General features: G+C 36.8%; 2 protein-coding genes across 2 annotated transcripts; one reads left to right on the top strand and one right to left on the bottom strand.

The window, feature by feature from the left end:
* Positions 1 to 1,614: 1,614 nt before the first annotated feature.
* LOC110114400 (tryptophan synthase beta chain 1) lies at positions 1,615 to 9,677 on the top strand (the record flags this gene model as incomplete). Its single annotated transcript, XM_020847262.2, is given in 4 exon segments — positions 1,615 to 1,977; positions 2,510 to 2,952; positions 3,034 to 3,128; positions 9,357 to 9,677. Coding segments are annotated over 4 exon segments (1,077 nt in total), but the record flags the coding sequence as incomplete, so codon positions are not given.
* A 5,097-nt stretch (positions 9,678 to 14,774) lies between these two features.
* LOC110114410 (glucose-6-phosphate/phosphate translocator 2, chloroplastic) lies at positions 14,775 to 20,724 on the bottom strand. The gene is made up of 5 exons (XM_020847275.2): positions 19,915 to 20,724; positions 19,223 to 19,448; positions 17,148 to 17,370; positions 16,324 to 16,537; positions 14,775 to 15,099 (listed from the first exon to the last, which is right to left on the bottom strand). Exons 1-5 carry the CDS (start codon positions 20,422 to 20,424, stop codon positions 15,088 to 15,090), a joined length of 1,185 nt encoding a protein of 394 aa, XP_020702934.1. The 5' UTR covers positions 20,425 to 20,724; the 3' UTR covers positions 14,775 to 15,087.
* Positions 20,725 to 22,582: the final 1,858 nt, after the last annotated feature.

Raw genomic sequence — 22,582 nt, 5'->3', positions numbered from 1 at the left:
CATTTTGTATTAAACATCTTTATGTTATGAGCTAAACAAGTTATCATGATTTTGATTTAATATTGCTTGTCATTTTTAATATAATATTACCTTAATTTATATATATTATATTTAAAATTATTATGCCGTGTCCACGCCGCACCCGTGTCCTATATTTTTAAAAAATGCCGTGTCCCGTGTCCGTGTCGTGTCGTGTCCGTGTCGTCGTGTCCGTGCATCCTAGGTCACCTCAAGGATGGCCACCTCCACCAGAACATGAGCATATCTCCACCTTGAGGACAAGGTGGATTTTCGGGAGGGGAGTATTGTTAGACCGGTCCACTGGACCGGTCCAGCCGGTCCAGGCGGGACTGGTTCACGGGCGAATATCGCGAAACAGGCAATTTGTTCGCCTGGGCGGAGGCCGCGCGCACCGCGTGCCTTGCGGGAGCCGAATAGGAAGCTTTTTTGGGGAAATTAAGAGGGGAATTTGAATGTAGGGACTGTTTAGGGATTTCCTTTTGTTTTGTATGCATTAAATAGTAGATTTTCCTAGGGTTTGATCATCTTGAATTTGGCTGAAATTTGAGATCTCGTAGATTTAGGTTTTCTTTGGGCTCTAGCGGCGTCTAGAGATTTGGGAGAGATCGATACTCCTCGCTTTACAAGTATTTTCTCTGATTTTTCTGCAGTTTTTCCCTGCTTTCCTACTGTTTTTGGCTGTTTTTCTGCTGTGGACAGCAGTTTTACATTGGATCTACTTGGTTTTGGTGAGAAACACTTGGAAATCCAAGTGTTTCCTATCACATTTTTTTTTGCACTGCTATATCCTTCTTTTTAGGGTTAGGCAATAATATTTTAGCATTCAAGTTAGTTGGTTGAAGTGGAGGAATGCATCGGGCCTGCTATGTGATAGAAAAATGCCTCTCTAACTTAAGGGAAAATTTTATGAGATGATGGTGAGACCTATAATACGTTATGGTACAAAATGTTGGTCATTAAAAGATAATTATAAAATTAAGTGTTAAAGAGACGAGGATGCTCAGGTGGATGAGTAGCTTTACTCTTAAAGATAGAATGCGAAATGAGTATATATGTGAAAAGGTTGGAGTAGCTCTAGGGGAAGATAAGATTAGAGAGAGTTGCCTTAGATGATTTGGTCACATAAAACGTCGGTTTTTCAATGACCAAGTTTGGAGAATAGAGGTATTAGATATGACCTATGTTAAAAAATGTAGAGGTATACCTAAAAAGACTTGGTTAGTAAGTATTAAAAATGACATTTTTTATATTAGATTTCAACGAGAATTCGACTCTTACCGGTACACAATTGAAAAAAATGATTCATATAGCCAACTCCACTTTGTGGGATAAAGGCTTGATGTTGTTATTGTTGCTACTGCTTAATCCATTTTTTTGTTATTTTGCACCTGAATTACTGGAAATTATGTTATTCTGCCTGTTATTTTTTATTAATTTACTGATTTACCGATGCTCAAGTTTCTTAAAACATTCTTTACTGTATACTGGATTACTGATATTTGAGTATCAAGCCATCTTCTGAGAACTTGATATTTCCTTAATCTGCATCTATCATAGTTTATTAATTGCTATCATTGTCCTTGCTTATTCTATTTTCAGAAAGAATTAGATGGCATTCTTCGAGATTATGTTGGACGGGAGAGCCCGCTTTATTTTGCAGAACGACTTACAGAGCACTACAAAAGTTCTGAAGGTGAGGGGCCCCTTATTTTCCTGAAAAGGGAAGATCTTAACCACACTGGGGCACATAAGATCAACAATGCTGTTGCACAAGCTCTACTTGCAAAGCGTTTGGGGAGGAAACGAATTATTGCAGAAACTGGTGCTGGCCAGCATGGTGTTGCAACAGCTACTGTATGTGCAAGATTTGGATTGCAATGCATTATCTACATGGGTGCTCAGGACATGGAAAGACAATCACTAAACGTCTTTCGCATGCGCCTTCTGGGTGCTGAGGTCTGTAGATGATCTTGCCTTCTCTATTATCATACATTTTTGTACAAGTTATGCCTGAAGATGCCTTCCAGTAACAGGAGGTTCTGTCTTCTGTGAGATTGTCTACTTTCACAATAAAGTATAACTGATGGCTTCATGCCAATATTTGGTTTTAACATTCTGAACCCATAAAATTATAACCACGGCAATGAAAATGAAACCAAAGCCCAGACTGACAAAAGTTGATTCATTGTATCTATTTTTGGCACTACCTTGTTATTGATAAATTGGTGAAAAGGATCATTTTGAAGGTGTATGCTGAGACAGTGAGTGGCAAGAGAGATCCAGAGGCAAGAACTTATCTCGTTGTCATGGTCATTTTGCATTCTGCCCTTCTATATTACTTTTTACTGACATTATAAATTTTCTGTGTTTTTGAAGAACTAGATTATCTATTTAATTACGATAACTTTTTGTTACCAATGATGAGGCACTTTGGCTTTATGTTTATTGTTACCATTGGTGAAGCACTTTGGCCTCTATGTTTATGCAGGTGAGAGCGGTTCATTCTGGGACAGCTACACTGAAAGATGCCACTTCAGAAGCCATCCGAGACTGGGTGACTAATGTTGAGACCACCCACTATATTCTTGGATCTGTTGCAGGCCCGCATCCATACCCAATGATGGTTAGAGATTTCCATGCTGTGATTGGCAAGGAGACAAGGAGACAAGCAATGGAAAAATGGGGTGGCAAGCCTGATGTACTTGTTGCTTGTGTTGGTGGTGGTTCAAATGCTATGGGCCTCTTTCATGAATTTGTTGATGATGAAGATGTTAGGTTGATTGGTGTTGAGGCTGCAGGATTTGGTTTGGAAAGTGGAAAACATGCTGCAACATTGACAAAAGGAGAGGTGGGTGTCCTACATGGTGCCATGAGTTATTTATTACAAGACGATGATGGGCAAATTATTGAACCACATTCAATCAGTGCTGGGTTAGTAACATGTTTCTCAAGATGTATAAGCATTCATGGTCTTTACTGGTAATATTGACCGTTTTTTGCTATAATTGACAGTTTGGATTATCCTGGTGTTGGGCCTGAACATAGTTTTTTGAAGGATATCGGACGTGCTGAATATTATAGTGTCACAGATGAAGAGGCGTTGGAAGGTAATTCAAACTTTTGATATTTTCAATTTCATGTCTTATTCGTCCATGTCTTGAATTAGAAATCAGAGTTCTCCATCAGGATGGATAACATGAGCAATAGACTTCTCATACTTTTGGTTTACGTAGTATGTTCCAAATCTAATTTGTGCTTATGAAAATCATGCTTTGTTATTATGCGTTGGAGTATGAACTTTGATTTAGCATAAATAGCATTCATGTGTCTTCAGCGACTTGTCTATGTATGATGATGGTTTGCCTCATGATGTTCTTTTCAAAGGAGTATTATTTTGACTTTTATAAAAACGCAGCCTTAATATAGGCGTTTCTTTACGTTGCTTGAACATCAGACGCATAGAACAATATGAATATTTTGAGCTAGATACTTAAGAGTTGCTTTTTGGCATTTTCAGGGTCCTGTTGAACATAACTTTGCAAGTTTCAAGCTTATTGAATATTAACTGTGGCTACTCTTTTGTTAAGTGCTCTATTTATTGTATCATTGTGCTATCTTCCAAATCTGATTATTGTGTATGGTAAACGGAAGAAAAAGTGCAGGTATTAGATTTCTTGGTTCTCAAAAGCTAGTTTTATCTACAAATAGAGGTGTTATTGAAACCTGTAGTACACCATGAAGTTTAAACTACTAAGTTTTGCTTCAACTGCAGAGAGGAGCGGTATTGTAAGCAGTGCTGCTTCATGGTGCAGTAAAGCATACAACATTTAATGGATACTTATACATTGCGGGGCCCATAGCTAGGAAGGGGGAGCTATTTAGGAAAGTTCCTAATCAAGAAGCAGTTGTTTAGAAAAATTTCTAATTAAGGAGAATTATTTAGGAATGTTCCTAATCAAGTGGCAAGTAGTTTTGGAAAATTTTTTTAGTTATGTTTATGCTATTTAGGAAGTGTTTAATTGTTTAGGAATGTTTCCTAAAATATATTTAATTGTTTAGGAATGTTTCTAAAATCATAATTTAGGAAACCTTTCTAAATAAATAGAACATTCTTGATAAAAATAAATATAATTTAGGGTTCTAAATGTGTTATTGTGTTTTAAGGCTATTTAATGGGGAGTTTGTCTATGGTTTAGGGGAGGATATTACTGAGTTTATTTTCTAATATTTGTTGTTAGTTCCTAGCGGCATCTAGGGTTCGTGGGAGAGCTGATATACCTCTCGAATAGTAGATCAATTGTATCTTGCTTTATTATTGAAGGAGAAATAAGAAATTCAGCCCTATCTTTATGTTCCTACGCTCTTCTTCTCTTTTATTTGCTGTTTTTAAGTCAAAGGCGTATCAAATTGGTATTAGAGCACTTTTTTTTGGGACCTATGATAGTAAAAAAGGTGGAGGTGTTGGAAAGTAAGATGGAGCAAATCAAATCCGACATGGAGAAGATGTTTTCATTCATGGAAGGAAGGTTTTCATCCATGGAAAATATTAAATGAAGTTGATCGAGATGCAATTGAAGGCTTTGCCGGCTATTCCTAGTCTAAACCAAAGGTAAAGGAAATTATGGAGGAGATGATCATGAAGCTCTTGCAGTGCAATAAAAACTCCACCGATGATTTCGATGGCTAACCCTAACTAATATTTGACTGGGATTCCCTTAGCTGAATCAAAGGGAGGGATTCCCTTAGCTGAATCAAAGGGAAAGGAGATATAGACAGAAGGAGTTCGACGAGGAGAGTTTCTTTCATCAAGAGCCATTTCTCGGGCTCTGATAAGGGGCAGATTAGGGTTTCCTGATGATGGGACAACAATGAGAGAGTTTTTTGGTTGTGGTGATAGTGTGTTGACCATTATGGGAGGTATTTTGGGCAAGGGGAGTGGGTCATCGGAGGAGGGGTCAAGAGCCACCTCATAGGGCTCCGATAAGGTACGGAATAGGATTTTCAGATGGGAGGACAGGAGGAAGGAAGTTTCGTGGTGGAGGTGGTAGGGTGACCGACTATTATGGGAGGCATTTCGAGCAAGGGGAGTGGACCATCAGAGAAGGAGGGGGTCAAGAGCCACCTCCTAGGGCTCCGATAAGGAACGGAATAGGGTCTTCGAATGGGGGGACAACAGGAAGGGAGTTTCGTGGTATATGTGATGGGGTGGATGACAATTATGGGAGGATTTTTAGACAAGGGGAGTGAACGATTTGAGGAGGCGGATGGGTTGAACCATGGGGATCGGATCATGTGAGGCGGACAAAAGAAAAGTGGGATTCCCACCCTCGATACACGATGGAAATATGGAGGGATCATGACAATCGTTACGCTGGAGGAGGAAGAAGCTATTGGTGTGGTGACGATCTTACGGTGGCCATCCTAGTCTTAATGTGAAACAAGTTGAATATCTTACAACAAGAGATGCACCTATTCATCTAGGTTCTCAAAAATTTAGTTCTTATGGTGGAAGAATGGATGTAGACCTACATTTTTGCCCATTCCTTGATAATTCATGACTTTTATGCAATCTAGAGATACTAAAGAGCTATTTTATAGCTTTTATCGAGATAATGTCCCAACCGAGTCTGTTATGCATAAGTGCGTCGTACATTTTGTTACCCTTTACAAAAAGATGCCAATTTGTTCTCAACATCATGGGTTTATTATTCAGAAAGTACTTATCAAGTGGAAGGATTTGTCGGAGCACGAAGCCACGTGGGAACCTTACGAGTTGATCAGGAGACAATTCTCATCCTTCCACCTTGAGGACAAGGTGCATTTTTTGGGAGGGAGTATTGATGTGCTAGGGGGGCTCATTGCTAGTTAGGGAGAGCTGCTTATGAAGGTTTCTAATCAAGAGGGGATTGTTTAGGAAAGTTCCTAATTAAAGGAAATTATTTAGGAATGTTCCTATTCAAGGGGGGGGGGGGGTTGTTGTTATTGAAAAAGTGTTTAATTGTTTAAGAAGGTTTTCTAAATTATGTTTATGTTGATTAAGAAAGTTCTATTTATTTAGAAAGTTTTCTTACATTATGTTTATACTGATTAGGAAGGTTCTAATTGTGTTATTGTGTTCTAGGGCTATTTAAGGAATTATTCTATAGTTTAGGGGAGGATATTGCTGAGTTTATTTTTCTAATGTTTGTTGTAAGTTCCTAGCGGAGTCTAAGGTTCGTGGGAGAGCTGATCTACCTCTCGAATTGCAGATCAATTGTATCTTGCTTTATTATTGAAGAAGAAATAAGAAAATCAGCCATATCTTTGTGCTCCTATGCTATTCTTTTCTTTTATTTGTTGTTTTTACTTTCAAGGCGTATCAAATGGTAGGGTGGCTGATCACTATGTGATGCATTTCGGGCAAGGGGAGTGGGTCATCAGAGAAGGAGGGGGTCAAGAGCGATCTCCCAAGGCTCCAATAAGGGGCGGAATAGGGTTTTTGGATGGGGGGACATCAGGAAGGGATTTTCGTTAAGTTGATGGGGTGACTAACTGGTAGGAAACACTTGGTTTGCAAGTGACCCTAATCCAAAACAGTAAAATACAGCAGTAGTTTGCTGTCCCCAGCAGAAAAACAGCAGGAATATAAGGAAAACATCTCGAAAACACAAGTAGAAGGCTTGTATTTCACTAGAAGATGAATAAAATAGCAAGATACAATTGATCCTCAATTCGAGAGGAGGATCGATCTCTCCCAAATCTCTAGACGCCGCTAGAGCCCAAAGAAATCCTAAATCTAAGAGATCTCAAATTTCAGCCAAATTCAAGATACTCAAACCCTAGGAAAAACATCTATTTAATGCATACAATTCAAAAGGAATTCCCTAAACGATCCCTGCAATCAATTCCCCTCCTAAACTTCCTCAATTTTCCTTGCCGAAACCGTCCCACAAGGCGTGCGTCACGCGCGGCTTCCGCCCAGGCGGAAGAAATCTCCGCCTATTTGCGATTTTTGCCCGTGAAGCGGTGCCGCCTGGACCGGCTGGACCGGTCCAGTGGACCGGTCTAACACTAACCACTATAGGATGTCTTTTGGGCAAGGGAAATAGACGACCGGAGGAGGGGGACGGGTCGAACCATGGGGATCAGATCATGTGAGGCGTAGGAAAGAAAGGTGGGATTCCCACCCTCGATACAAAGGGGAAATATGGTGAGATTACGACAACCATTAAACTAGAGGAGGAAGAAGCTATTGGGGAGGTGGCGATCTTACGGTGGCAATCCTAGGGTCATTGCATCCTAGTCTTGATGTGAAACAAGTTGAATATCTTGCAACAAGAGATGCACCTATTCATCCCGATCCTCAAAAATTTAGTTCTTATGGTGCAAGAATGGATGTAGACCTACATGTTTTACTCATTCCCGGACAATTTGACTTTTATGCAATCCAGAGGTACTGGAGAGCTCTTTTACAGCTTCCATCGAGATAATGTCCAAACCCAGTCTGTTATACATAAGTGCATCGTACATTTTGTTCCCCTTAACAAAAAATTGCGAACTTTTTCTCAGCATAATGGGTTTATTGTTCAGAAGGTACTTATGAAGTGAAAGGATTTCCTGGAGCACAAAGCCACATGGGAATCTTACGAGCATATCAAGAGACAGTTCCCATCCTTCCACCTTGAGGATAAGGTGCATTTTTTGGGGGAGAGTATTGATATGCTTGGGGGGCACAACTAGGAAGGGGGAGCTATTTAGGAAGGTTCCTAAACAAGAGAGAATTGTTTAGGATAGTTTCTAATTAAAGAAAATTATTTAGGAAGGTTCCTAATCAAGGGAAAAGTTGTTTAGGAAAGTTTTCTAGTTGTGCTTATGCTATTTAAGAAGTGTTTAGTTGTTTAGGAAGATTTCCTAAAGTATGTTTAATTTCTTAGGAAGATTTCCTAAATTATGTTTAAGTTGATTAGAAAGGTTCTATTTATTTAGAAAGGTCTCATAAATTATGTTTATGCTGATTAGGAAGGTTCTAATTGTGTTATTGTATTCTAGGGCTTTTTAAGGGGGAGTTTGTCTATGGTTTAAGGTTGATATTGTTGAGTTTATTTTCCTAGTGTTTATTGTGAGTTCTTAACGGCATCTAGGGTTTTTGGGAGAGCTGATCTGCCTCTCGAATAGTAGATCAATTGTATCTTGCTTTATTATTGAAAAAAGATAAAAAAATCAGCCCTAGTTTGGTGTTCCTACGTTGTTCTTCTCCTTTATTTATTGCTTTTATGTCCAAGGCGTATCAGATACATGTAAGCATTTATAATATATTAGAAAAGAAAAATGAAACCAGCCTACACCAACATAGGAAAAATATATGAAGCATTATATCTCCTGCTGAAAAACCTTTAATTGTACATAATAACCTTTCAATTGTACCATACACGACCCTATTTGAATTGATTGAATTAAAATTCTCTGCTATAGCATTCTATTGGCACAATGCATTATGAACTATATAGATGGACTATCGAGCTCTCAATGTATGTACATATCAACTGGAGACCTATTGACTACTGGACTTCTATTTTGGATAGGCAAGACCTCCATTACTTATTCAAACCATTTAACACTCCCTCAACTTGGAGAATGTCTTCTAATCCAATCTTAAAAATATTAAGCCTCTTTGTGAGACAACTGCTAGTTGACCTTCTGAGAGTAGATATGACATGCAAATCAGACATTCTTCTAACTTCTCCTAAATAAAATATTTTTCAATCTCAATATGCCTTGTTCTATCATGTTGAATTGGCTTAAAAGCGATGTTAACTTATTTTCACAAGACAACTTCAGAGGGCCTTTTCATTTAATTCTTAATTCAACCAGGATTATTTTTAATCATTGCAGTTCATGTATTCATTGTGCTATACCCCTGAATTTTGATTAAATTCTTGTTGAAGCCATTATATTTTATTTTTTACTTATCCATTTTACTAAATATTCCTGAGGAAAGAGCATTAATTAGATGTTGCTCCCCTATTCAGTATTCAACATGCATAATTTTGATTTGTGCGGGCTTCTAATGTGAGCTTATTATTATTGTTTAAATAAAACTTCTCTTCACATATTACATTTCAGGAAATGTAGCACATGTTAGGCATCTTGCTTTGTGTTTTTTCTTGGATCTTGCATGAGTTGACTAGTCACACATTGAATATGACAATATGTAATATCTGATTGGGTATGAGCAAGATAGATGAGTTTTCGAACTATTCACTGATGTTATTGGCGTGTATACAACTGGAATTTTATCTTCTGATGGTCTCTAGATATGAATTTTTTTCTTATCTGTCGAGTTCATTTCTGATCAGCTTTCAAGAGATTATCTCGTTTGGAGGGAATTATTCCTGCGCTGGAAACTTCACATGCATTGGCTTATTTGGAAAAGCTCTGTCCAACACTACCAAATGGAGCAAAGGTGGTCATAAACTGTAGTGGCAGAGGGGACAAGGATGTTCAAACCGCTCTGAAACACCTACAGCTCTAATCACTCGCCAAGGCTTCTGCTTTTGTCCTCATGTCTTTCATCTATCCGGTGAATGCTTTATTTTCCTTATTGCTTTTTTTACTTTTCTTTCAAAACTTCAAAATAAGCAAGCTTTAAGTTGTTGTCCCTTCAAACTTTCCCCTTATTATATATAAAAAAAAAAAAATTTTTTTCTGTCATGAGAATTAAGGTAAGATACACACAGATATATAATGAATAATTTAACCCAAATTTTATTTCTCATTGTGCAAATGGAAACACTATATAATCCTTAGATTTCAATGCACAAACCATACAATTTAAGCTTTTCAAATTGAGGTTTCGTTTGAGACGGCTTTCTTACTGCTTCTAAAGCAGCTTTCTACTAAAAAATTTGAATTTTTGTACAAAAAAACTGCTTTAAGAAGCTGCAAAAAAGCCGTTCCAAACGAACCCCAGTTTTGCAGTTCCATTTAATAAAAATTCTATTCACTGAATGTAAGTTCGATCGTTATCACATTTTCTATCGTATGTGATGGTGTGTATCGTACTTATACAATATTTCACCATTTTATTGTTAATTGATTGTTTGGAGGTTGCCATTTGCACTTCACGAAAGTCAAAATGAGTACTATCGAATAGTGGCAGTCGAGTGATTGATTTCTTTTTTCGCAATATGCCATATTTGGATCTAGTTGAGGTGTAGACCATCCATTAACTATGATGCCATTTGAAAGTGTTATGTTGTGCCTTTCAAAATTATAATTATTCTGTACCAGCTTAAACACCAATTTTAAATCTATTGAGAAAAAAGAAATCCTCTAAATTACTCTCTTCTTCTGTTCCCTGCAAGGGGAGACACCTCCCTCTTTTATGAGTAATAAAGTCATCCTCTGCATCACTTTTCTACTCAAAAAGTATGCAAACACTATTGCTCCACCTAAATCCACAAACTTTCCTTTATTTTGGCAATATAAACCTGAGAAAATTACACAATATCTTTGAAAGATACTTGTACACCCAAACATAACGGTGGCCTAGGTATCCCTTATATTGACTCTTTATATCACAGTTTTCCTGTTCGATAATATAGCAATTTGCTTTTTAATTGGTGGAGATCCAAGTATCATTCTTTGTGGAATTCAATGTCTATTAAAAGCTCACCCTACTGGAAGCATTTATGCAAGACAGCTAATACAATTAAACACTGCATTTCTTTGTCTGTCCACTCGAGTAGCAATCCGTCTTTATTATGAGACCCTCGGTGCAATGACATCTCTATTAGGGATATGCTGAATGAGACTCAGGCTCTCAACGATTTTTCCTCCTTTAACTGGACGGTTTCTAAGTTTATTATTGGTAATAGTTGGTCTATCCCTCACTGTTTTGATGCCTCGATTGTTTCTAATATTCCAGCCATCCACATTAATAGTAATTTGGAAAAGCATCACAAGCTGGGCACTCAAAATCCTAATTTTAATACTTTTTTATCTCTATTTTACTCTTCTATGGAGATTGTTTCTTGGCACAAAAAAGCAGCATTACGTTTTTCAGCTTATGTATGGATGGCTTTCAAAGGTGGTTTAAAAACTGCAGATGTTTTAGCCTCTCGTGGGATCCTAACTTTTACTAATTGTTGTTTCTGCCATGAAGAACAAGAATCCCTATCTCACCTTTACTTTGAATGTAAATTCACATTCAGCATAATAAAGCACTTCCTCCCTTGGTTGGATAAACTTCTTTATGAGGCCGAACTTGCTTCAGGCTTTGGATAGTTTCTGGATCAGGGATTTTCTGACCAACGTATCAGTTATTTCCTTCTTGCTGCCCGTGCAACCATTTACTATGTCTGGAGGGCTAGAAATGAATATTTGGTGGTTTTCTTGACTGTCAAGCCACGGTGATTGCTAAAATTAAAAAAGCTATTATACGGAAGGCCTCTAATTGGAAGGATTTTAGGAATGCTTTGTGAATGCAGTTTCCTACATATTCGATCTTTGTTGCCTGCTTTTTGTGGCATGTGTGTTATTTTTGGAAGGACAATGATAATTGCTGCTAATCCTAGCTACCCCTATGATGGTCTTTTTGGCAACCAGGGGCTTCGCTCTGTTGTAGTCCCTCTCGTGCAATTTTGGTCCCGTTCGTGTTTATCACCATGACCTGCCTGAGTCCATAGTTTATATCCTTCTAGCTTTTGTATTTTTCTGCAGGTTTTTGTCCTTATTTTGAGTCCTTGGCTTCTCTTTTGTTGTTGAGATCCAGGACTATGTTTTCCTTTTACATTTTACTCACTTGTAAGTTCCTTTTAATGATACACCCCAAAAATTTCCAAAAAAAAAAAAAAAAAATCCACAAGATACAAAGATCTGTACAGAATGTCCTTGGTCTCTACAATAAGAGTCAAGAAGCTCTCCACTAATAGCTCCAAACTCCCAAAACAGATGGAAAAAAGTTATGATTTGAAGATTGTTCTGATACACAAATTTCCAAAAGAACAAAAATAAATAAATAAATAAATAAATTCTTACTAAGCCTCTCAAATCTCTCCTCTCATAAATCTCTAGAAACTCTCTTGAAAATCTGTTGTATGCCCATGAAAAATCTCTCTTTAGGGTTTCTTAGAGACGATATTTATAAAATGGATATATATATATATATTTGTTGCATGCTGGAATATTTACGGTGGTTGAAAGATATAGGATTTGACGTTCTAGTTTTATATGAATACTCATTACACGTATAAAAAGAGAGAGAGGTGCAAGATTCATAAGAGATGATAAGATTTTTATGTGGAAAATTCTAAATAGGGAAAAAATCACAGGGCTTGATCTAGTTAAAATGATTTTACTAGTGTTTCTTCGGGGAAAGGCCTTGACTCAATATAGAGAATATATATCATATAAAACACATTACATGATGAAAGTTGGAAGAATTCAATGATATGATAGTTGATTTCATAAGAATGTTAGCCTATTTGTTTGGTCAGTAGGACCGTAATCAGCAGGTGATGAAGGTTGGAGGGATCGTAATCAACGGGCAACGGTGGTTGGACAAATTGTAGTAAGCAGGCAATAGAGGTCGGACAAAGCTTCAAAGCTCTATTAAGTCTCTTGCCAAGGGTCTAAGCCTCCAAAAGTTCAAGTACATTTTCATGTGAAAAGAGAGAATCTATTTACAGATTTTGAGAGGGCATGCTCCGTAAATGTGAAGAAGATTCATAACAAATTAAGAGTGATTTATCGAATGACCCATACTGGTTCTTTCGATCACAGAGCATTTGTTCAACATTTATGTATCTTAATGATATCAAAATTAACCGATATTTGGCTCTTTAGATTCGACTTGTTGAGCCACTCGATTCGACTATAAAAATGTCATTTTTGGATATCATTTGATCATCTAATTATTACTTTGGAGCTTTGAATATGCTTTAAGCCCTTAATTTGAGCTCATTTGAGCTTGGAGTGGACCGATTTTGGTGTTGGGTTCGTCTCACTTTGATGTTTAATTTGACTATATGTTTGCTAAAATTAGAGTAATGATGGTCCCGCATTTAATTTTAAAAGTTGTTAATTCATATATGCTTCGAGATTCGTGCATAATCAAGACATTTTTTTGGAGACAAATCATAAATAATATATCAAAGCACATGATGCAAAACATATTATATAGTAACTTATTTTTAATTTTATTCATAAACTATGTATAGCATTATAATTTATAGATGCATGATACTTTGATAATTCATACAAACAAATTATTCTTATAAGTTTCATCTTTATATATATATAACCGGTGACGGTAAGCACAATATTTTTTTGTAGGGTAGTTGAAAATAGTTGAACTAAATTTAACTTCGGTGACCACAGAAAATGAGAATACAACTTACCGCCTTAAGTCAAAGGACGTCCAAATCAAATTAGGTCAATATAAGCTTTGAGGCCGTTTGGTTTATTTTAAAATAAATATAGTAATTAATTAATTAATTTTTAATTTTTTTATTATAAAATCTCAAAATAAATTTAATAATTTTTAAAATCCCTTGAGACCTATTTTTTTTTTCAACAAATTTCAAACCGTCGAATTTCACAATCAAATTAAACTCTGAGGATTTACGAGCTAAGCTCATGTTAATCTCGACTTAACTCATTAACCACTGAACTCAGCCGTTTAAAAAAATGTCTATAAAATATATTACTTAGAATTTAAAAGTAGAAAGCTTTAAAAGAATAAAATAGAGGTAAAAATGGTCTATTAATTTTTAAGAAGTATCAAAATAATCAACTATATTAAATAATCATTTTAATCGCTTAACTCTTTAAAATTGAACTAAAATACTGAAATAATTCAATTTGGATTATTTTAATTCATTTTTTAAAATTTGAAGGATCAAAATAATTTTTTTAGTATAATTAAAAAACTACTTTAATTTTTCATTAGTTCTTCAAACTTCAAAAATATTAATAACACTCATTTTCTTATATGAAATAATTATCTATTATTTATTTTCTAGTATCTCATTCATTTTATACTTTTATTATAATAATTACTTGAATCATAATTATTTTTTCTCTTTAATTGTAACTCAAACTCATAAAATTAAGCTCGAATTCTATCTTGATTAATTAATCAAGCTCAAGCTCGATCTTAAAAGGACCATAGGAAAATTGCTCCCTCAAATTAAAGATGGAAAACAAGCGTCCCAAATGCATCTAAATGAGCTTCAAATTCATCCAATTATGATAAAATTATTATTATTATACATGATCTCAATATAAATCAAAATACTTAAAAGGCCATCCTCATATATTTTGCATCAATATATCCTAAAAAATATCACTCACAAAACCAGCTTAAAAATACATCCAATCAATATTTAGCAGCGAAGCTGAAGAAAAAAACTAGCCTTTTCTAGCATGCATCAAAAGAGAAATTATTATGTGCGGAGCCTAGACGTAGCTCACGTCCAGACTCCAATGTATACAAGTCACGTAACTTATACACATCCTGTGTGCAATTTATATATAAGATACATATAACACACCAGAAATTATTCTGTGTGAAGACCAGATGCAAAACGTCGTCCATAGACAAACCAGAATGCACCACATCAACGGTATCGAGCAGTGGTATCGAGCACTGAGGTGATATGACGCATCCTGGTTGATCTCCGGACGACATTCTGCGTACATACCACGTGACTAGAATTCATTGAAATCCGGTCCGGACCAAACGCAATAATTTCTCGCATCAAACAAACACAGAAAACAAATGCAAATAAATATCTAACACTCCAAAACTCATAACCAATACAATCAACAAGGTTTATATAACCCCATCATCTGGAGACAACACTCGGCAACTTATTGCTAGACTGCTTAAAACATTCGCTTGGTCCTTGCAAGTTGATCACATAGCCAGCTAATTTGACAAACCAGCAAGGATTATTCGATAATCAACTACTGTTCCAACTATCTTATATCTACAAACAAACACTGCTGTTTCGCCAGCCAAAACTGAATCTTCAGCCATGTTTCAAGCGTCGATCTTGTCACAAGTTGACAGTCCGTTACACATTACTGCTTTGCCTGCAACAACAAGATTGAAATACTTATTTTAACTAGTTATAGATCAATAACATTAGCTTCCAAGAAGAAAACATAGGAAGCCTATCTGGAGCTTGCATTGCTGAAATCAGAGCCCTGCATTGGGTACTCATACCCGCACCCACCCGTATGGGTACGCCCATGACCTCATGGGTGGGTACTCAACATCGGAGGATAAACCGATTTACATTGATAACCACTGTATGCAGTATATTACCACAATCCTCACTACGCAATGCATAACATTGAATAGCACTACGACCACGATAAATTTTGATATGCAGCTTGAAAGTTTGTGCTTAGTGCAAAAGGCAACAAGCCTCAAGGCCATTAGTCCATGGCAAATAACGTTCAAAAAGCGTGAAAAGTGAGTAGGTATGGGTGGGTACAACATCTCGAAAGTCATCATGGGTGGGCAAAGCCCGCCCGCGCAGAGCTTGTGTACGCAATCAAGACCCGTGTAGGGCTTTGGTTGGAATTCTGTTTTGAAATTCATACTTGATTTGCTACTAAAGGAGGATATAATTTCAGATAAATGCGGTGTCATTAATTAATTATAGAAAAAAAAAGCAAAGAAATCTCAATACATGACATCTCTGTAACAGACCTGGTATAAATTGCAAAAAAATTGAGATTAAGCTGGGAAACTCAAAATGCAGTCAACTGTCAATGCAAGATTAAGATTTAAGACCATTTTCTTTATTATTATTGTCACTATTTTTTTATTATTAAATTGTCGAGTTACCAAGCACAATATAGAGGATAACCTCAGTTTAAAGGAATTTGATAGACCCAAAGAAGTGTGATAGTACATATAAAGAGTTAGTTTTGTGTAAAACGTTAATGATATGCAGATGAACACTAATATATCAGTTCGTCCAATCCATATTGTACTATTAATTCTCATCGCATGATCAAGGCTTCGTTTGGGATGGCTTTATTGCCACTTATTAAAACAACTTTTTAGTACAAAAATTAAAATTTTTTACTAAAAAGTTATTTTAAGAAGCAATAAGAAAGTAGTCTCAAACGAAACCTAAGTGAAGCTTTTCAAGCATCCAAAACCGAGTTTTGGCAACATTATTGATGAAAATAAAACTTCATAAGTTTTGTGAAGGCAAGCTCGCCATAAAAGAACATTTCGCAATATATATCATCGAAATGAAAGGGAAATCACCAGAAGAAACGAAGTTTACTAATAGTTACCTGTGAATACAAGAAGGTTCCAAGGATGGCAATGGCAGCTCCAAGTGCATTGATGGGTTGGACAGGAGTGTGGAAGATTATGATCGAAGAGACGATGACTGATATCCGCTTCATAGTGTTGCCAATGCTAAATGTAAGTGGAGAGATTTCATCCAGAGACATATATGAAACTTGATTGTACAAGTGGTAGAACACACTTTGAGCTGCAACCCACCTGCATATGCAAATTTTTCACAGCCACACAATCAGATAAAATGCTCGTAAACAAATTGTGAAATAACAAGTTATTTTACAGAGAAAATAACAAACAATGACCATGGATAAGGAGAAGCAGCCAAAAAGGATAAAAATAAGATAATAAAGAAGTGAACAATTTGCTATAGAAAAAGATATCTCGAATGAAGAAAGAAACTATAGAAATAAGACGACGACAGACTCAAAAGAACCATTTTTACAAAAGAATCTGCAGAATCTAAAGATTTTAACTTCAAATTTTAACAGTCGCCATAGGTTCAGTCGCCATAGATTCCAGCTTCGTTTGGGAGGGCTTTTTTACTGCTTCTTAAAGCAGTTTTCATGCAAAAAATTTACTAGAAAGCTGTTTTAAGAAGTTGTAAGAAAACCATCCCAAACGAAGTCTCAAATTATACGTAAATTTCCATCTAATAAACGATGGAAAATATATTGCTGAAATAAACCCACACCCTTACCCATAGCCAGGATTAAATTATTCTAATAAATTATGCAGAAAACATGTGACCTGCTGACAAATTGGAGAATAAAATAAATCAAAATGATAATTCAAAAGACAATGGCACACTTACCATATGAACTGGGGACCAATCTGTGAAATGGCTGTCTCCCAACCAGCGGCCCACACTTGAGGGCCCTCAACAGCAATGGCAAAAGGTGTGAGTATTAGGAGGGACATTATGGAGAGGCAAGCGTAGTAGTTCATCCCACTAACTGATTTCCCTTTCATTCCTCTCTTGGAAAAGATATTCCTAAATACAAATGCAAGGTTGGAAATCATTGCACCCATAAATCCTGGAATTACAACAAACACCAATTAGCACCCACAAAGGTTGTTCAAATGAGATAGCTACTGACATATCAATCAATCCAACCACTTGGAAGCATTTGGAGAAGTAAAATTTTAATACTTCTCTAGAAATTACCACATGAATCAGCTCACCATTTCAGTGGACCACAATATTTTCTAATTCAAAAGAGGCCATAACAAATAAAAATGAAGTGAATAAATCATAAGGATTGATTTTACACAATCTAAAAGAGAAATGTTCGCCATGAAATTTAGGTAAGAAATGTCTGAAAGGAAAGAAGACCGGAACCAGAGTAATAAAATCATTGTTGAGAGACAATAAAGTGGCTTTGAAATAGGAAGGCCTGGGATAAGAAACAAAAAAATGGGAAGTAGAATGTTCAAGAAAACAAGGCACGAAAAATTTCCAACTCATATATTTAAAAAGAGTAATGCTATGCTACCCAAGCCACAAACCACAAAGTTTGGAATGCTTGATTGGCCAAAAAGGATTGGATGTAACACAAATACATGCATGAATGCATTAAGAGCTGGCCCTCTCTCTATATCTCATCAATACTTTTGATTTCTGACTTGGGGAGCATAGCATTCTCATTTAAAACTTCTAAATTATCCCTATTAAAACTGTAATTTACATGTTGAGGAGCATCAGAGATTTTGAAATTCCAATTGATTTTGGCTCAGAAGAAACTCAATAAGCCAAGCTTGGTGTGGATAGAACTAGAATTGAGCTAAACTTGAATTGCATACAAAAAAAGTAACTATATGCATGAATGCTTATATACATATATTTACATATGTAGTTAGTTTTGAATGGGTATATATGCATCAATGCAATAATGCTTTTATACATATGATTCTATATATGTATGTACTAGAGTATGTATGTTGAACTACAAACTTGTCTTGGAAGATTGTAAATTAATTTTTTACTCAAACCAAAGTTAAAGAATTAGATCTGGCATGAATTGATATTAGATTGGGGGCAATCCATATCAAAAGTTGCTTCGCTTTAAATATAAAAGAATGACTTTGAGTTGACCTTGCTATTGGATTGTTAATAGGCTTACAAAGACTTAAAGATTCCTAATTATTTTCTTCTTCTTTTTTTTTTCAAAAAAAAAAACAAAAACAAAAAGATTATATAGAATTGAAAATAAAAAAAACAACATATCATTATCTCCACCCCTGAAACAAGATACGGATCACTATTCGTTGAATTCTATAATTGTTTAGTCAACAATTAAAAAATGCTTAATTTTTAGGCCTAGAAAGACTTCAATTTTTCTATCAACTTCCTTTTTTCCAAAAAAAAATACAGGTACTCCAACATAAAAATCAACACCATTGATCGTTATCTCCACCATTAAAACAAGATATGGAACAACATTCATTGAACTCTAAAAGTTTAGTCAGCCCTCGAGAATGCTTACCCTTTTTCATTAATGGATAATCCAAATATATTACAATGCAACATTAACTACTTTCGATAAGAGTTACTCAACTTGCATGAAATTTTATATAAATGCCTGACTTTGCATTTATAAGATCGAAGAAGAAGATCAATCAGTTTGATTTTTAAAAAAAATACACAAATTGCAAATTCCCTAAGCATCACTAAATGCAAACCATTACTTGTTTCTCTATGTTTGACTTCTACAAATATCAACATAGAATCTTAAAAATTATGATTATTAGCTATTTCCCAAGAGGTAGAACAACATCAACAAGACTGTTTATTTGTTTCATTTTAAAGCATATACGATCAAAATAAAACTGGCAGAAAAAGTTTAGTTTCCCTACAAATAGAGTTTTCTAAGAATTCCATTGAATTACCAATCATGTTGAAGTTGAGCTCTGTGGCTGCCGCTAAAGCACAGCCACCGATAATTGGCAAGAGCGACCAATAGACTGACACAGGGAATGTCTCCCCAAGCAAAAACCTTGAGACTAACACACTAAAAGCTGGTTCCCCGCTCTTGATTATGTGAGTAAATGACACTGCCACCTTTGACATGCTAACCGTTGCTGCAACATGTCCAATTGTATGAGCCACTGCGACCTGCAAAATTAGAACCACACATATGACCAGCTAAACAACAAAGTAAATTCACAATCTCAGAAAACTTTTAATGCAGACTGTTTTATGACAAAACCAGCCAAAAACCAAGTAAACATCAAAGATTCACAGCACAGTTGGACCCACGAAACAATCAACAAACCGCAAATACCAAAAGAAATTTTATGTTTTTTTCTGAACATGAAACAGATTAATGAAAGCACAACAACAAAAATAAAATAAAGAACGCAAAATCTCCCGGAACGCCAAAGGAAGTAATAATGAAGCAAAAAATTCAAGGAATACTGCATATGGAAGTACGAATAACGAAAAAACAACATCAGAAACTCAGAAATTCAGTAGAAAACGAAAGAAACCCAAACTCCATGTTCTCTCACTGGATGGAGATCTAAAAGCTTGGAGAAATCCAATAAACATATCTCGCCCAAAAGGATCAAGCTTTTCTCACCGGAAAGAGGGACTTCCAGAAATCAAGATCAGTTTTTGGTGACTCTGCGATCCTGATCGTCCAGGAGAGGAGCATGATGAGAGATCCACATGCAAGCGAGAGCGTCGAGGTCAGCCAAGGGAAAGGGAAAGCGTTCAGGACCTTCTTATTGTAAATATTAAACACCACGTTAAGTGCCCACCAGGTGGCGAAGTAGATCCCGATCTTCACCTTCTGGGCGGTGGAGGATTGCGGTTCCTCCGCAGGCACCGACACGTTCTCCGACCTGTCGGCCTCGTAGGCTTCGCACCTGAACTGAAGCTCCTCATCACGTGATCCCACTACCTGCCGCGAGGAAGAAACACACATAGGCTTCAACGACAATCGCGATGAGGAGCACAATAAGGAGGGAAGCGTTGAAGCAGGAAGCGGTGGCAAGGATATCTTCCTCCGCAGAGCGAATAATCCAGTCCGCGCTATATCATTGACGACAAAAGCCGTCGTCGAAGGCTGCTTCACGGCGGAGATCATGTCGGCGGAAAGCTAGTCAGAGTCGAAGTATGTCAAGGAACGATCTTTTAGGGCCTCGAAGCAGGGCCGATCTATATATCCTGGAAAGGCGGTCGCAACGAGAAAGAGTATGGCAAACAGTAGCGACTGCCTTCAAAAACCCTCCAGAAAAGATCAGAGGCAATGAGCCGTAGGAAGTAAAACCCTTTATAATCGGGGAGGGCGGAGATTTTTGTGGAAACCCTAGTATCGGGATCCGCGGATGCTAAGTTGGATTTGGAAGAGGCAGAGGATTTGAAGAGTTTTTTTTTTTCGCAGGAAAACAAAATAAAATCACTGTAATTACAGCATATTCCGGGAATAGCCCTGTATAGTTCGGGTTGATGGACCTGTGATTTGACGGGGACTTCAACGGAGCGTAACTAAACAGCTTCTATTTGATTGAAAGTTGATTTAAGATTTATTTGTCTGCCACGTATTAATTCCAATTATAGGTTGATAATTTTTTATTATTTTATTTATTATAGGTAAATATATAATGCTTAATTTTTTATTTAAATATCTGCTATTTAATTGATACATCACCAAAAAGAGTCTTTAAAAAAAAATCACCAAAAAGCCTCTAGATTGGACATGAATTTTAAGGTATATCCAAGTTAGAAAATTTTAAAATTAAAATTGGAATCATCTGAAATTCAATTTCAACAAATTTATTGTCAAATTGAACATCTCGAAGAGGCGAATCCAAGGACACCGAAATTTGTCCAATCCAAGCCCAAATGGGTCCAAATCAAGAGACCAAAATATATTTGAAATATTCAAACTATAAATTAGATGATCAAATAATATCCAAATATGACATGCTTATAGTTGAATCAAGCGACTCGACGAATCCAACGAGCATAAGATCGCTTAATTCTGACATCATTTGGGCACTTAAATGCTTGACAAATGCTCTATAATTGAGGGGGTTAATATGAGTTGTTTGATTGAGCACTCTAAATTTGCCCATGATCTTTTTCATATTATAAGGCCATGCCCCTCTCAAAAATTTATAAATATAACCCAACTTCTCACATGAGAGGGGGTTTTGACCTTTGCAAGCTTGGACCCTCCAGCTGGAGATTGGAGAGAACTTTGAGGCTTCAAGTGGATTAGAGTTCCACACAAGCACCACTGCAAGTGAACTTCTGTCAACCATTGCCGGATGACCGCTCTTATCGCCGATCATCGCCGAACCACCTACGGTCATCGGACCACCACTCATCCTTCGACCATCATCGAACCACTGCCTGTCCTTCGACCGTCGTCGGACCTCTACCGCCTACAACAAACAAAACTCCGCCCGATCACCGACCATCGTCTGACCACCGCCATGTCGTCAACCACCACTCGACCTCATTCGCCTAACGATTACGGTCCCTCCGACTTACATCACCGCCAACTACGGTTCCTCCGATTACCATTACCCGCTCCCTCCGGCCACAGTTGCCTGTCACATATGGTCACTCTGACCACCATCTACTAGTTCCCTCTAGCCACCGTCGCCGCCAACTACGGTCCCTTCGACCTCCATTGCCCGCCGAGTATGATCCCTCTGACTTTAGTTGCACACCGACTACGGTCCCTCCGACCTCCCGGTTTGCGGACTACGATCCCTTTGACTATCGTCACCCGTCGAGCACCGCCGCCCGTCGAGCACCGCCGCCCGTCGACCACCGTCTCCCGTCTAGCTAAACGAATAAATCATCACTCTCTTGAGAATAACTCTTATATCACTAGATTCTTTCCAAGTCCCACGATGTAATATGCTCTATATGATGTATATTTCTACTTTGAGCCCAGGCCTTCCTCCAAGGAGGAGCCTCATTTGTAATCAACTACATACACTAGTGGATTCTTTTCACCTGGGCCAACCCCGTAGCATTTCTCCTTTTAGGGTTTTACACATAAAAATTATAGTATCTCTTACGACTTTCGCACCCCTCTCTATTATTTATATGTATATTGGATCTTCATACAATGCTTGAACATTAAACTTTATATCACTCTACTCCTGTGAATGTTCTAGGACTCAACATTAATAATTTTTCTTTATGCACATGCAACTTGATATTTTAAATAATATACATAATATCATTGTCTTATTCTTCCTTTTTTTTGTGTGTTATTCTTCCTC

The sequence above is a fragment of the Dendrobium catenatum genome, unplaced genomic scaffold (assembly GCF_001605985.2).
Source record: "Dendrobium catenatum unplaced genomic scaffold, ASM160598v2 fragScaff_scaffold_1280, whole genome shotgun sequence".
In the NCBI taxonomy this organism is placed as follows: Eukaryota; Viridiplantae; Streptophyta; class Magnoliopsida; order Asparagales; family Orchidaceae; genus Dendrobium; species Dendrobium catenatum.
The sequence above is the reverse complement of the archived record's forward strand: the minus strand, read 5'-3'. Positions and strand labels throughout refer to the sequence as shown.